The sequence below is a fragment of the Stegostoma tigrinum genome, chromosome 36 (assembly GCF_030684315.1).
Source record: "Stegostoma tigrinum isolate sSteTig4 chromosome 36, sSteTig4.hap1, whole genome shotgun sequence".
In the NCBI taxonomy this organism is placed as follows: Eukaryota; Metazoa; Chordata; class Chondrichthyes; order Orectolobiformes; family Stegostomatidae; genus Stegostoma; species Stegostoma tigrinum.
Window position 1 is genome coordinate 13751489 of NC_081389.1, and position 15897 is coordinate 13767385.

General features: G+C 39.9%; 1 protein-coding gene across 3 annotated transcripts in view; it reads right to left on the reverse strand.

Moving 5' to 3' along the window:
- Positions 1-9405: 9405 nt before the first annotated feature.
- rec114 (REC114 meiotic recombination protein) overlaps positions 9406-15897 on the reverse strand; it is a 44361-nt gene continuing 37869 nt past the window's right edge. For 2 of the 3 annotated variants that reach the window (XM_048520767.2, XM_048520765.2), the window contains 2 exons: positions 12227-12307; positions 9406-9747 (listed from right to left, as the gene is read on the reverse strand). In XM_048520767.2, the coding sequence (XP_048376724.2) occupies positions 9583-9747; positions 12227-12307 (246 nt within the window). In that variant the 3' untranslated portion in view covers positions 9406-9582. The remainder of the gene's footprint in view (positions 9748-12226; positions 12308-15897) is intronic. The other variant, XM_048520766.2, reaches the window with a different exon arrangement.

The following is a 15897-nucleotide window of genomic DNA, read 5'->3' on the forward strand; positions in this document are numbered from 1 at the left end:
TTCACTTCAAAACTGGCTGCAAAGATCTCTGAGAACATCGAAAGGTGTTATACATGTCTGCCTCTTGTAAGGATGGTTCCTTTTACCATCATGATGCAGTTGTCACAAATTTTATATAATCCAGTAGTTCTTCCTGTGCTTTTGTACAAAGAATATCAATCAGTGCAGAACAAATCTCTCTTTACTGACTTAAAGCCAGCTTTATTTAACAAGTCAGTGCAAGTGATGAGACCTACAATCCATCCACGTACTTATCAAGAAGACAAAAGGGCTGCATAGAGCAAGGGTTGGGAACCACGGCAACATTCCAGAACTAGCCACACTCCTAGCCATGTTGTTCTCATACAACCCTAGAATCTACCAAATAGTGAGGAAAATTGTCCTGCCCATAAAACACGGTTCAAATCCACTCTGGACAATTTTCACTGAATCAGCCCATTGTACAAGACAACGCTTCTGCATGGGTTCATTTTACATCAGCTCCACGAATTCTACTGCTGTCTCTCAGTGTGTGGGTGGAGACAAGGAGTTACCTTCCTTCCAGAAGAAGCAGATGGTATGACTGCTAACTCCCCAAGGTCCCAGTAATTATGTCTGACAATATGTAGCTGCTGCTATCATGCAATAAATCATCTTGTTATTTAAGAACTGTGCCTCTTCTGCAGACACTATATTGTGCTGTACTGTCTTCCAATGGTCACTGGTTTGGCTTTAGATAAAGTAAAGATAAAGGAGGATTGGTGGCTGCAAAGGACATATTGGTAAAGATAGCAAATGCCATAAAGCGCCAGCAGTGATCATTTAGGAAAATATTACACAGTCTAGCTTAATCATGAGCAAAATGACGAAAAGAAGAATTGGAAGGGATTTCAAGCAGGAATTATCGGCCAATAACCTGAGCACTGATGCTCACAATGGACCTCAATGACCCACAAAGAGCTGAAATTCAGGGGTGAGGAACATATCTGCCATTGAAATCAGGCCAGAATGTGGCTATATGCGCTATCAAAATTAACTACAATAGCATTTAGGGAGAAAATTTTTAATTGCTGAACTCATACTTTACACAAAAATGGCCATTGAGGGCAATTATCTCAGCTCCTAAACATTATTGCAATAGTTACTTGACTCCAATTATCTTCACCAACTTAACCAATGACTTTCGTCCAACTTAAGAAATGAGAATAATACATTGCATTCAGGATCATTTGTAACCCCTCAGACCATGCAGCAGTCCATGACTGCATGCAGTAAATTGGGACAAATTCAGGCTTAAGAAATCTTGGACAATTGGTCCTCTAAATTTAGTGGCTTTTCCTTATAATTTGAAGGATTGCTGCAATCCTTGAATTATTTCTGCTTATATTTTTGATTTATGTCTATATTGTGGCTTCACCATTTTGCTCCTGCCCTGAGTGAGACAGTTATAGAGTCATTGAGTTGTACAGCATGGAAACAGACCCTTCATTCCAATTCATCTACGTCGACCAGATATCCTAAATTAATCTAGCCCCATTTGCAAGCATTTGGCCCATAACCCTCCAAACCCTCCCAATTCATGTACCCATCCAGACGCCTTTTAAATGTTGTAATTGTACCAGCCTCCACCATTTCCTCTAGCAGCTCATTCCAAAAATGCAGCACCTCCTGCCTCATAGGTCCCCTTCAACTCTTTTCACTCTCACTTTAAACCTGTCTCACCTGGGAAAGAGGCCTTGACTATTCAGCCTATCCATGTCCTTCATAATTTCTTAATCTCTATAAGGACCCCCTCAGCTTCCAACGATCGATCCAGAGATAATGGACCCAGCATATTCAGCCTCTCCCAATAGCTCAAACCCTCCAACCCTGGCTACATCTTTGTAAACCTTTTCTGAATCCTTTCAAGTTTAACAACATCTTTCCCTTAGCATTATTGCATAATTTAACACAGTATTCTAAAAGTTGTCTAACTTGTATAATTGCACTGTCAATCAAACTTTCCACGACTGAATTTTACACAGGTATGTGGACTACATAACTATTCTCCAGTCATGGTGCTTTGATGAAAAAAATACTCAATTTCAATTAAGCAACCATCCTCAACTAAGCATATTGCTCCAAACATTTCTTATTCATGCTGTAACTATACCTGCATCTACCACTTCCTTTGGAAGTTCATTCCATGCATGAACCACTTACTGTGAAAAAAACGTTCATGATTTGCGTAAATGTCTCTCCTTTCACCTTAAAAACATGTCCCCTAGTCGTGGAATCCCCCTCCACAGGGAAAAGACACCTGCAATAAACCCTACCTATATCTGTTATGATTTTATAAACCTCTACAAGGTCACCTCTCAACTTCCCACACTCTGATGAAAAAAGTCCCAGCCTCTACTTATAACTCAAACCTTTCATTCCTGGCAATATCCTGGTAAGTCTCTTCTTCAGAAGTGTTGGAACATATTTATTTACATACTTGTGACAGAAGAGGAGCAAGAAGGCCAAATGGTTTAGAGATTTGATAATGATGGTGAAAGAGAAAAAGAGGTGCAATATTAAGGTTTGAAAGATCTGTTCGAAGTACACTGTGAGTGTTCATGTTGGGGGGTGTGAGTAAATTTAGGAAAAATGAGGATCAAAATGGTAAATGCATAAAAACACCATTCCTCAAATAAGATGTAGAAGAAACAGACTAGAGGGCTGTTTCCCCCCCTTGTTTATAAAACTCAAATAGTTTGTAAATGCCTCAGAATTTAATGACAATTTTAATGCAAAATGTAGGGTGCCCAAAATCTTCTGCTTTTTATTTTGTAAAGGAGACTGACATTCTGCAACACGTTGCAATTAATTATACACTGACGTACTCATAGTTGTGCATTCCTTCTTGTTCAGTATTTTTTATTTTCTGTTTTTTGTGAATGATGATGATGATGACTTTTATTTATTTGTAGTTACCACTACTTGGCAGCTGCCATTATAACATTTTAATGAACCAATTATCTGTCTACTTATAACACTTAAGGACACAAGGTAGTGAAAGTTGTAACAAATGCAAGTTACTTCTTTAAACAGTGACCTTTGCTGATTATTGAGTGGAGACACAAACTGTATATTGTGTCCATTCAATCCTCTTTGAATGATCAATTGAGTGATTTTGGAGGACTTTGTGGCAGGATGTCCCTAGGTCTAGGCCAGAAGCTTGCTTTCAAATCCCACCTGCCCCAGACACATGTCTGTAATAATAAACAAAGAACTGGGGATGCTGGAAATCCCAAACAGAAACAGAAATTTCTGGAGAAATTCAGCAGATCTGGTAACATGTGGACAGCAAACAGGTTTTTAATTTTTCAAGGCCAAGAATCCTTCTTCAGAACTGTTAACAATTTGCAAACAAAAAAATCGCATAAATGCTGAAACGATGTGGGTGGGGGTGAGTGGACAGGTGGAGATGGAGACCAGAGAGGCAGAACAAGAGATAGGTAGATGATGGCAAGCAAGGGGGAAAAGAAAGAAAGAACAGCATAAGTCAGTGAAGATGAGTTAGCTGCGCCTGTATTTTGTCCAAATATATTGATTAAAAGTATGCACAAGATAGTCTACACTTGCGTGCATGCCCCACGACCTTCGGCCGGGTGAGCAAGAGAACAAAATGAAAACGCAGAACTTCTTCCTCGGTGATCCAGAAGGCAATTGGCCAACAAATGAAAGTTTTGGGCGACTCTCAACATTGATGTCACGCAGTGAGATTTCCGAATGGGAGGTTGGTCAGGGACATTTTCCTGAGAACGTGTTTGATACATGGGCTACGCTGTGACAGGAAACCAGATTATGTTAAGGCTGAAATTCTAAACAATAATCTTATTTCCCAAAACTTCTCTCTTTGGCAACTTGCGCTTTCTAGTCACGCTCACCAAAACACAGTGTGGGAAAAGTCAAGTATTTATAGTACTACATTTTCCATTTGTGCCAGACACCGCACCTTACCCAACAAGGCATTTAAAGGCATTCAAACTAGGCGTGTTTCAAATTGTAAGAATGGAATATTTATTTATTGCAGGAGTTTAAAATCATATTCAACAGAATGGCAGAATTGAGGAAGAAAATGTGCATTTTCATCAGGAATTTGCAAGGGTACATGACTTTCTTATGCATAGCGTAGTATGTCATAAAACTTTAATAAGGGGAAACAAATCTATATAACTAAGCAACAGGGATAACAAAGGTTTGAAGTATTCAATTGAAACGTTGTAGTTTGCTTTTATAGCCGTGCTGGTTTTCTCCTGCCAAACTGTCTCAAATGTAGATTTGCTCAAAGCTAGCAAAATAAACTTTCAAATATACATTTGACATTGTTATCATTCTGTACAATAACTGAGGTACAACTCCAGCAAGCAAACAACTGCAGCATCGAAGGATCAAATATAAAAGCAAGTCATGTGTTTACAAATAGAAAAGCAGCCACGCATTTAGCTAGGAATAAAACAATGTGGGAGAAGGTGGGTTCTGTGTAATAGGAATGTCCTCCTTCCTTGCGTACGTGCACCACGCCACATCCAACTGTTAAACACACGACCTCATAACAGAGTCACAAAAGCAGATCCTTCAGTGCAACTCGTCCATGCCGACCAGATATCCGAAATTAATCTCGTCCCACTTGCCAGCATTCAGTCTCCATCCCTCTAAACCCTTCCTACTCATACGACCATCCTTTTAAATGTTGTAATTGTACCACCTCCACCACTTCCTCCAGCAGCTCATTCCATACATGCACCACCCTTTGCACGAATATGTTGCCTCTTGTGTCCCGTTTAAATCTTTGCCTTCTTAACTTAAACCAATGCCCTCTAGATTTGGACACCTTGGGAAAAGACCTTAGCTATTTAACCTATCCATGCCGCTCATGATGTTAAAAACCTCTATAAAGGTTACCCCTCAGCCTCCAATATACAACCTTCGGGCGGGCGGGCGAGCGAGGGAACAAAATGAAAACGCAGAACTTCTTCCTCAGTGATCCAGAAGACAATTGGCCAACAAATGAAAGTTATGGGCGACTTTCAACATTGGCCCAGCCTATTCAGCCTTTCCCTATTGCTCAAACCCCGCAAACCTGGCAACATTTTTGCAAATCTTTCCTGCACTCTTTCAAGTTTCACAACGTCTTTCCTATAGCAGGGAGATCTGTCATCATTAAAGAGGGACAATGTGAGTTCTACATATTGCTCTGAGGAGACAGCAGGGTGAAATATTATTAGCTGCCGGCTCCATGAGGAGCAGGCCATTCGGCCCCTCAAACACCCATTCAAAATCACAGCTGGTCATTAACCTCAACACTAGACTTCAGTGCTATTCCACCTGGAATGTTGATAAGTAGCAATCTATCCGTCTCTATCCTGAACATGCTAATAATTGTGTTTCCACTTTCTGGAAAACAGGATTCCAAAGATTCACCTCCCTATGTACAGAAGTCCCCCTACATCCTCATTGGCCTGGTGTTTATTCTGAGACTTTTTCACCTTGGTTGTGGTACCCCAACCTTTCTGCATCTACCCTGCTTATGTTTTCAAGAATTTTGTAATTTTCCTGAGACTATCCCTCATCCTTCAAAACTTCTGAGATTATGAGCCCAAACTTCCGCCTAAACAGCCCTATTATCCCAGGAATCTTCACTATGCTCCTCTAGCTTTATACAGGTATATTCTTCATTAGATAAAGGGAATACGACAATACACATTACTGCAGGTGCATTCTCACCAGATATCTAGTTCTAGGGGTCCCTAACTCACTCCACTGCTCATCTGCTATTCTTTTGAAACAGTTGATAGTATCTGCTTCCACTGCCCTCATGTCCCTGCTTTGGTAAAAAGAGGTGGGCGTATCTTGTGGAGACTGGAGAAGCCGAGATCTGGGTAGGATGCTGGTGGAAGAAGCAGGGAACCTGAAGGTGATACAGTATTCTACATCCTACATCCTCACAGTGCCATAGTGAGGGAAAGAGAAATGATATGATGTTTGCTACTCCTAGCCAACATGTGGCCTCCTGCTGGCTATAACCCCCTTTCCTGATCACTTTTTATAACCCTGTGATTGCACCACCACCTCCTCTTCTCCACATCTGCACCCCCAAAAGACACATCAAGGCCTCCCCCAGCCTCTCTGCTGCTCTCAAATTGCTGTAGACCCTGATAAAGAGAGAGAGTACAATATTTCAAATACGTTCTCCACATAGATTGTTATGCAAGACAATTAATGAAGATGGTCTAAGAAAAAGGGGTAAGCCACCTAGGACTGAGACGAGGAAGATTTTCTTCCTTCATTGTGAGCCTGTGAAATTCTCTACCATGAAAAGCTGTTGTTAGATATATTCAGGAAGGAACTGGGCGTGGCCCTTATGGCTAAATGGATCAAGAGGTATGGAGAGAAAGCAGGAGTAAGATAGTGAAATTGCATGATCAGACACAATCATATTGAATGGTGGTGCAGGCTGAACGTGTCGGATGGTCTACTCCTGAACTTTTAAACAAAATCGTTCCTATACCAGCGCAATTGATGTGCAACACAGCACATGGCAAATTTCCCCAAACAACATTAAGAACTTGTGGTACATTAGCATCCGTCCTCTTATGTGTAGTGTCACATTGTGTCACATGTTCTCACTCTGCAGCGTTCAATCACAAAACAGAAGACAGTTCACAAATCTCTCTCCTATCTGCTTAGTGTCAGATTGAGCCCAGGCTGGAAGGCATTGCGTGCATGTATTTGACACATTGCTGGACCAACCTAGTTTCAAAACACTACAGAGGCAACCAGTCAACACCCATCCTTTACTCTCATCAGGAGAGAAACACGTGCAAGAGAATCTTAAAATTTGTTTAAAAATTTTTCTTTTCACAAAAAAAAAATCAGTAACCTTTCAAATTTAAGGTCATTGTAAAAGTCACGATCACTGACTTCTATCTATGCCTCCTTTTAGTTGAGATATGCAACCAGTTCTCAGTGTTTTATACTACCTTAAGAACACAGACCAGGCATAGACAATTCAGCTCCAAATCTGTTTCGCTATTTGATGCACAGTCATGGCTGATCTCATCTCTGCCTCAACTCATCCCTCCTGCTCGCTCCCCACAATCCTTCAACCCATTGCTAACTTAAAAAAAAGACTTCTTAAATTTATTGGACCCACCACTCCCTAAGTGAATTCCACAGATACATAACCCAATGGAGACAATTAATTTTTCCTTAAAACTGTTTATGTCTGCCACCCCTTATCATAAAACTGACCTCTTATTCCAGATTGCTTCACGAGGAAACCATCCTTTCTACGTCAATAAAACAAAGAACTGTGGATGCTGGAAGTCAGACCAAAACTGAACTTTCTAGAGGAACTCAGCAGGTCAGGCAGCATATGACAAGAAAGCAGAATTAACAGAGGTCAGAGACACTGCTTCTGCTTTCTCTCCACAGATGTTGCCAGATCTCAAACTCTGAGTTTCTCCAGAAATTTTGTATTTGTTTTATCTTTATCAGATCTAATACGTCAATCCTCTTTAGCACTTGGACAGTGAGATGGACCGCTAGGTGCAACATGCATCGGGTCGCAATTGTACAATCTTGAACATTAGTGTGATTTGCAACTGAAAATATAATTGACATGCATCAGGAAGTAGAAAGCCCAACTAATGTCAATGACGACAGAGTGCATTTTTCTAATAATTTCTGATGGTGTTATATCACTTTGGTTTTACTGTTTCAGCATTTCGCACTCCACTGATTTTGCACAATACTTGCAGAAATGGAAGTTTCAATTAACATTATCCACCACTATTGCAATGGCTTCAAACCCAGTACCTGCCAGCCAAGAATGAAGCAAGACCTGTTTAACAACTTGTCTTTGTTTGGCCAACTGGTACACATTTGTTTTCCATTTGCAGCAAAAGAATAGAGGGGCTAAATTCCATAGTAACTACATTTCCTCATTCTTTTATATATTTTGCAGCAACTAATTTTCTTCCTCATTCACAATAACACAGAACTGTTCAAGGAAACAGGTTTTACTTCATTGTATTTTGGTTAGTTACAGATGCTGTTCTCCTTTGACAAAATATCTTTTCCCCAAAAAGAAAATAAAATGGACTTTAACTCTGGTGCTCCCATTCCCATCTAAGCTACTTTCACTCCTGCTCTCTCAAGAAGATTGGCTAAGATTAGCAAATGAAAAGTGACCCCTGTGTACAGTTCAGCAGATTATTTAACCACAGCAAGATGTTTTCAAGTTCAGAACTTGCAAAGCCTGTCAGCACTAACACAGCAAGCTCTCAGCATTTGCATTCACTCATGACCACTGACCCACTTGAATTGTTGCCCAGTAGAGTGTCCATGTCAGCCCACCTGGGGTTTGCAGGATACAAAATTCAGCAATTAACAGCATTGTGGGTCAACCCCCAGCAGGAGGACTGCAGTGGTTCAAGAAGGCAGCTCAGCTGCACCTTCTCAAGGGCAACTAGGGATAGGCAATAAATAATGGCCAGCCAGTGACACCCACATCCCACAAATAAATAGAAACAAAAAATGTGGGCCACATATGAAGGGATTTGATAATTCACATGAAAATGGATCCACAAAAAAAAAGACAAAATACACCTCTCAAAGCCAGTGTATGGTCCCACCAGCTGTATACCTCACCGATTATTTTATAGCAACTGCTGCAAATTGTTCCAACTCTTGTGGAAGGAATTGATGGAGGATTCTCAGGCAAGACATGGAGAACCTCAGATGAGTAAAAGCTAGGAATGAAAGTCAATGGTGACAAAGTCTGCCAACAGGCAGGAATACAGGTTGGTGAAGAAATAATGATTTAATTCAACATCAAGAGTGTGTGCAGACTTGCTGAGGCTGTGAGCAGCCAATAAAAAGGATAATTGACTAGAGCGGCTAAGCACACCAGCCTTTTGCGGCTCCAACAAGATAACTAGTTGTTTCATTAGGAAATTTTCACAGCCGATAAAAATATAATTTTCAGATATCCCATTGGCTCCTATTGTAAAACCTGACGTTTGTGATATTCCTCAGATATGCATTCCCCATGAAAACCTGGACTTTATTTTTCTGCCACAGTGAGGCTGGTGACAATGCCCAAAGTGAACAACATGAGGTCAAGATATTGTGCGCTTAACTAAGCGCATTCCGGTGAAATGAATGTGCAATCTTGTAGCCTCTCAGATTCACGTTGAATGAGGTGCTGTCTCTTTCTGCTGGATAGCTGAAGCACTAAATGGAAATGAAAACTGCAGCCTTGCTTAAGGTTAGGAACCCGTTAAGAACTTATTCTGTTTTGAGAACCTGCACAAAATCATTGAATTTGACTTAATGAAAATAAATAAATTCTTTAATCAACTTGAGCTTTTATTTTTGATTAATGATGTGACAAACTAATGATTCAGAATTGAATACACTTAAGATACATGGACATTGTACTGCAATGGACATATTTGTCAGAAGAAATTCAACATGGGATGAGTTAATGAAAATTAATGCAAATTGTAGCAGTTTCCTTCAAACTGCATTCTGCTCATTGTCAACTGGGGAAAGATGGAACACGTTGAGTTACTCATTAATCAGCTTTTTGAGTTCCTGCTCCACCTGTTCCACAAACGCAGGGAAGCTCTGATCCAGAAGACAGAGTCGCAGGAAAGGACCCAGCTCTTCAGTTGGCAAGTTTGACTGCTGGTAGGCCAATGACAGCTTGGGTGAAGTTGATCCCAGCATGGACTAGGGAAGAAAAACTCATTACAGATTCAAAATGACTTTCAAAAGATCTGTCACCAAATTATGCTCTCTCTCTCAAGCTTCAACATAAGGTTTTGACCAGCATGCACACTACATCAAATTATTTAAACCCCCAAGTTTAAAAATCAGAGTTAATTTCAAGCTAAAGGAAGGTTGATTTCTGAGCAGGTCAGGCAGTATCTGTGAAGAGAGAAACAGAGTTAACATTTCTATCCATCTTCAATTCACAGTGTTTTAGGTTTTGCACAAGTGAAAGTTGAGGAAAAAAAAGCAGAGGTCTGCCACTGGTAGCAGGCAAATTAAACAAGGTTTAATGGTGCAAAAGGGAAAGAAAGTAATAATGGTTTTGGTAAAGAAACAAGAAGAATTATCCAACAAACACAGAATGCTGGAGAAACTCAGGAGGTCTGGTAGCATTTACAGAGAGAGAAACATACTTAACATTTCAAGTCCGGTTACAAGTCTTCTTCAGAAGAAATTTGTCCAAAATTGGTCTAAAAGGCAAAACTATGAAGAACTCCATCAAAAATAAAAGTCATGAGGAACAAGATTAAAACCATTTCATTCAAAAAAAACAATAACGGTGGGTTGTGGGGAATGGAATTTGTTAACTGAAATTGTTGAATTCAATATTACAGGCTGAAAATTACCTCATTGGAAGACGAGGTGTTGTTCTTTGTGTGTGTTAAACTACACTGGAACACTGTAGCAGGCTCAGGATATAGCTGGTCATCAAGCATCTATCTATGCTAACCCATTTTCCAGCACTTGTCCTATAGCCTTGTATGCTACAGCATTTCAACTGTTCATCTCAATACTTAAATCATAGAATCCCTACAGTGTGCAAAAGGACCTTCGGCCCAACAAGTCCACACTGACCCTCAGAGCATTCCATCCACACTCATACCCCTGTTACCCACCTAATTTATACATCTCTGGACACTACGGGCAACTTCGCATGGCCAATCTGCCGAGCCTGCACATCTTTGGACTGTGGGAGGAAACTGGAGCACCCAGAGGAAACCCATGCAAACATGGGGCAAATGTACAAACTCCACACAGTTGCCAGAGAGTGGATTCGAACCCAGGTTGCTGGCGCTGGGAGGAAGCAGTGCTAGCCACCGAGCCAGTGTGCTGCCCGCCTTGAGGGCTCCCTTCACCTACCATACTTTTAGGCAGTGGAGTTCCAGATATCAACAACCATCTGGGTGAAAAAGAAATCCCTCAAATTCCCCCTGAACTGCTTGCTCTCAATCCTCCTTATCTCCGAATTCATGAATCTAGACACACTCATCACTAGATGAAGATGCTAATCTTAATATAAGGTTACAAGTGTGTAGAAATTCCCTCCCTAATGGCATTGCAGCTCAACCCACGGTAAATGGTTGATGAGGGCAACCTTCTCAAGGGTAACTAGGGATGGGCAATAAATGCTGGCCCAGCCAGCAATCAAATGACATCCCAAATGAATTTTAAAAAGGCTCAATTTCACCAATTACTAAATATTGTACGCTTTGCTGTAATGCCTGATCTTCAAATCTCTTTTTAACAGTTTGTAAGGTGAATGCATAGTGCTGAAACCCTATGGGGAGTTAAGGGAAACTGTTAACTATCATCCAAATTGAGAAGAATAATCCTATTGAGTAAATTGTCACATCGTCTTTCAAAATATCAAAAAAGGTACAAAGAAGCAGCAACAGATTGTAATACAATAAAATAACATTTGCTGCCTGTCCACATGAAATAAAATATAAACAAGATGCTTTTCCCGCTTTCATTATCATTCCCTACTTGCTGCCTCTATCAATTATCCTTTACTTTTTCCATACTTAGTTAGTATAACAGGAAGTTTAGAACTGATCTGGACCTGAAAGGAAAGAAGATTAAAAATTTGTTTTAACAAAAAAAAATCTTGCAAGTGCAATATGTGGCAAAGTGAAAGCAAACAATTAATGTAAACAAAGTTTGCCCTTGATAGAGACCTTTCATATCCACAGGATTTCCTAAATTACTTCAAATCCAATACCTTTTGAATTGTAATCACTGTCATTGTTCAGTAAAGAGTGACATACAGCGAGACCCGCTAGCATCAATGCGATTTTTTTTTCTCACTTCTGACTGAGTTTCAAATTCGGGACTTTAAGCTTTCATGAACCAAATTAGGGCCAGTCTTTACTGTCCTCAGACTGAGCCATAATCTATCTGTAATTTACCAATAAAGAAGTGCAAATATCATCCAGAAACCATAAGGAAAACCTTCAAAAACGATTTTAATCACCTTACTGCATTGAGAGATGCCACACTGCTATAAATGCATTGGAACAATATAAAAAGCCGTTCACTCCTTGTGAAATCTATTTATACTCCCAGGAAAGATACCCTAATGGCAAAAATTAAAAAAGGATTTGATTCAAGAATACAGATTTGAAACAATGTAAAAAAGTCCATTGTGTCTCCCTACCTTTGCCAGTTGTTTGATAGATAGCCTACCCTCAGGAAGGGTACTTTCTGCTGATGTTTGACCCTCCTCCATGCCATGTCCCTGTCGTTACAAAGCAGGACCTTGAAATACTACAATTAATGACTGAAAGCAACTTCGACATGAATGTCATATGATACACATTGGGAGTCAAACCTTTGCACCTTCTGCATGTGGCATCTGCGAAGAAAGCTAATCTCAGCAGTACCAGGGTGATATCATTTCAACAATTGTTAGTTGCATTAAACCAGAACTCATCTTAAAATTGATCGGTCACCTACTTGTGTCTGTGCAAATCATAAACAAGTCACATGGGAGGCTGAGAGATTATTTTCTCTCCATCCTTGGTTGGATACTAGCATGTTGCTATCTCCTCACAGATGAGGCAGCTGATACTGACACTCCTGAGGAACAGCCAATGGGAACTCACTGCTAACTATGGTAAATATTGTTTTGACCGATAACTTACAAACAGATATTCAAACTGACAAAAATTACATACCTCAAGTACCGAAGTTCGCTGTATTATTTTGTCCAAATATCATAGTTTTTTGATTTACCTCAATGTAAATATACCTGCTGTTCAAACAAATGGCCACACAAAATATCAACAACTCATTCAATTTTGAGTCAGTTTCTCCTCAAAACTGTGATCTATGATATCTGAGTAATCAGTTTAGGTTGCAAGGGGTCTCTGCTGTTAAATAATAATGCAACATTGTCTTAAATAAAAGTTAAAGTGATTTGTGCTGTAAACAAAGTATAACAGTGATGTGTATACCCCTGTTTATGTTTCTATTACTTAGTGAATTGTTTCACATTGATCATGTAGGCCTCTCGATTATTCAGATTATTTGATCACCATTCCTAAATCACATTGGTGCCAGATATTAAGTGTGAATTCACTACTGTATACATCAAAATGCAAACACGTTAGCCAACATAAATGCCTGAATTTGCATATCTTTGAACAATTCATATCTCTAGGGACATTCCTTGACTGTAACGGATGGCAGAATTGCTAGCAGTTATTATTCAATCAAGGGAGAAGTCTGCACGCCTGCTTTCTACCCAGAAACGTCTCTGTTGATGCACATCCACTTCAATGGGGAATGATCTTCTTCTGTTTCGAGGAGGTTTTCAGCACTAAACTTTGACATGTGATAATTCATGGTCATATTCTGGATTAAGGATTATTCACTCCTACCATTAAATATTCCTCTGGAACAGATATAAAAAGACCAGCTCTAAGTAGTAATGTGTTACAAGACAGAGAAATGAGACCAGGCTGGTTCATCGTCTTGCTTGTATTTGTCCTGCCCTTTCACCTATGCGTCCACGTTGGTATTTTTATTTGTATCATTATAGAGAGGTAATAAATAAAGATCTCTATGGAGATAGGCCATGATTGAAGCCAATATTGAAAACTGTCTATCAAAAGCCCTTCTAAAAAGGGACCATTAACAACAATCAATCCTGTTTTGATTTGAGTTGAACTTTTCCTGAAATGACGAGGAAGAAACAAATGGAACACCAACCGCTGAGGAGAAAGAATAGGGCAAAACAGGAAAAATAAGGGCGAATGTTGGATAAGTGGTGCTAGAGGCAGTTACTGCAAAGAAAGAAAAATTCACAACTCTGAACTGTATTCTTCAGGACCTATCAAAGATGTCAGATTCCTCGTATAAATGCATTTGGACTGGAAATTTCACATGTAGGGCCTTGGGTAGTGTTGTAAAACAAGGGGGCCCAGGGTGTAGGTACATTGTAGTTCTTTGAAGTTTGCATCACATATAGACAGGATGGTTAAAAAAGGCATTTAGCACACTTGCCTTCATTGCTCAGACCTTTGAGTATATGAGTTGGGAAGTCATTTTGAGCTTGTACAGGATATTGGAGAGGCCTCTTCTGGAATACTGTGTCCAGTTCTGGTCTCCCAGTTATTGGAAGGATATCATCAAGCTGGAGAGGGTTCAGAAGAGCTTTACCAGAATGTTGCCAGGAATGGAAGGTTTGAGTCATATAGAAAGGCTGGGGCTCTTTTCACTGGAGTGTAGGAGGTTACGAAGCGATCTGATAGAAGTTCATAAAACAATTAGAGGTCTAAATAGATTTAATGGTAGTTGTGTTTCCCTGGGACGAGGGAATTCAAGACTAGAGGACATATTTTTAAGGTGAGAGGACAGAGATTTAAAAAAAGAAGACAGGAGGGGCAACTGTGTTTTTTTGAAAACAGAGGGTGGTTCACACGTGAGACAAACTTTCCGAGGAAATGGTGGATGTGGGCACAACCAAAGTTTAAAAGACACTTTGATAAGTACATGAAAAAGAAAATGTTTGGTGTGTTATGGAGTAGGAACAGGCAGTTGGGGCTAGTTTAGTTTGGGATTATGTTCGGCATGAACTGATTGACTGAAGGGCCTGTTTCTGTGCTGTACAAATTTATGACTATGTAGGATTTATTCAACATTGATAGCTTCTTAGAAGAATCAAACTCAAGCTTACTGTAATTTTAAACAAAATTGCATGGAAATCTGAAGCAAACACATTGCTGGAAAAGCTCAGAGGGTCTGGCAAGATTTGTGGACAGAAACAGAGGATTAACTGACTGAGTCTGATGTGACTTCTACAGAACTAGTGCAAACAATGTCAACTTGCAGTATTGACCCAAATACCTGGCATCTAGTGTGTATTTCAAATACCTCTTCAGCTTAATAATATCCCTCCTATAACAGGGAGACCAGAACTCAACACTGTGCTGCAGAAGAGACCTCACCAATGTCTTGTACAACCTCAATATTACACACCAACTCCTATACTCAAAGCTCTGAGTAATGAAGGCAAATGTACTCATTGCCTTCTTAAACACCCTATTTATATAAGATTCATAGTTCAAAGAATTATGTACCTGAACTTCTAGGTCTCTGTTCTACAACACTGCTATTAATTTATACACGTTCTACCCTTGTTTGTTTTATCAAACTGCAATAACTTGCATTTATTCAAATTAAACTCCATGTCTTCAGCCCATTGACCCAGTTGATCAAGATCTCTTTGTAATCTTAGATAACCTTCTTCACTGTCCACTATAATCAAGAATCTTGGCAGCATCTGCAAATTTACTATACATGCCTTCTATATTCTCAGCTAAATATTTATTCAAATGACAAACAAAAATACATACAGTCAGCACTGATCCCTATGGAACACCACTAGTCACAGGCCTCCAGTCTGAAAAACACAATCCTCCACCACCCTCCGTCTCTTACTATTAAGAGAATTTTGCATCCAATTGACAAGTTCACCCTGAATTCTGCGTGGTCTAACTTTACTAATTAGTTTACCATGCAGAACTTTGCCAAAGTCCAAGTAAACAATGTCTACTGCTCTGCTCTCAATCTTCTTGCTTACTTTCTTCCTTATTGCACTCTCAGAGCACTGGTAAAAGTAGAAGATGAATACTACGATAGGACAGCACCAGCTAAGTTAACCACCCCAACCTGAATGGAGTTTGACCTACTTGAGTATTCAATACTGTTGCAACTGCACGAGCGTGCACGTTCCACTTTGTTCTAAACCCTCGAGCACTGAAAATAGTAAAGAGGGGTCAGGAGCAATTTTTTGCTTCGAGATCACCTGTACGTCACACCAAT